The sequence below is a fragment of the Bison bison genome, unplaced genomic scaffold (assembly GCF_000754665.1).
Source record: "Bison bison bison isolate TAMUID 2011002044 unplaced genomic scaffold, Bison_UMD1.0 scf7180017603033, whole genome shotgun sequence".
NCBI classification, from domain to species: domain Eukaryota; kingdom Metazoa; phylum Chordata; class Mammalia; order Artiodactyla; family Bovidae; genus Bison; species Bison bison.
The window spans coordinates 1-519 of record NW_011436824.1 but is presented as its reverse complement, the minus strand read 5'-3'; the positions used below and the strand labels follow the sequence as shown (position 1 = coordinate 519).

The 519-nt window shown below is 43.9% G+C and overlaps 1 protein-coding gene across 1 annotated transcript; it reads right to left on the bottom strand.

Moving 5' to 3' along the window:
- Nucleotides 1-38: 38 nt before the first annotated feature.
- LOC105002159 (pyruvate dehydrogenase (acetyl-transferring) kinase isozyme 3, mitochondrial) lies at nucleotides 39-515 on the bottom strand (the record flags this gene model as incomplete). Its single annotated transcript, XM_010858715.1, has 1 exon — nucleotides 39-515. A coding segment is annotated over one exon (477 nt), but the record flags the coding sequence as incomplete, so codon positions are not given.
- Between the last annotated feature and the right edge of the window lie 4 nt (nucleotides 516-519).

Below are 519 nucleotides of genomic sequence, written 5' to 3'. Positions count from 1 at the left end.
ATCTTTTCTTCATGGAGAGGACTGAAGCATTCAGTTCTTTACAAAGTTCTGTTAGTCTTCATCTTGTCCTGTTTTGCCTTGTATTTGGAAGCGTCCCTGGGCTCACTGCTGGGATTGCTCCAATCGTCAGCTTCAGCTGTGCTCTTGTAATGGCGCCATGCGGACTTGTTAAAAACCGGAAGTCTCTCAAATGATTCACTTGAAAGGGCCTTTAAATAAATGACAGCATCAGTACCCACGCCTTCCATAGAATAGAGCTTTAGATCTCTTTGAAAATATCTAGCATACAGACGAGAAATTGGCAAGCCATAACCAAATCCAGCCAATGGGGCAGCTCGGGTAGGCTCCAGGCTAGGTCTCGGAGCAGTTGAATACATGTAGTTAAAAAGGCGATCTATTTTTCGGAGTGGAACCCCACCACCTAGGTCACTTATCTTAATGGATAAGTCTTCTTTACCCAGAGTAACCAGGGTTTTAACAGCTGGGTAGCCCTCTTTTCTATCTTCATATAGTTCAACT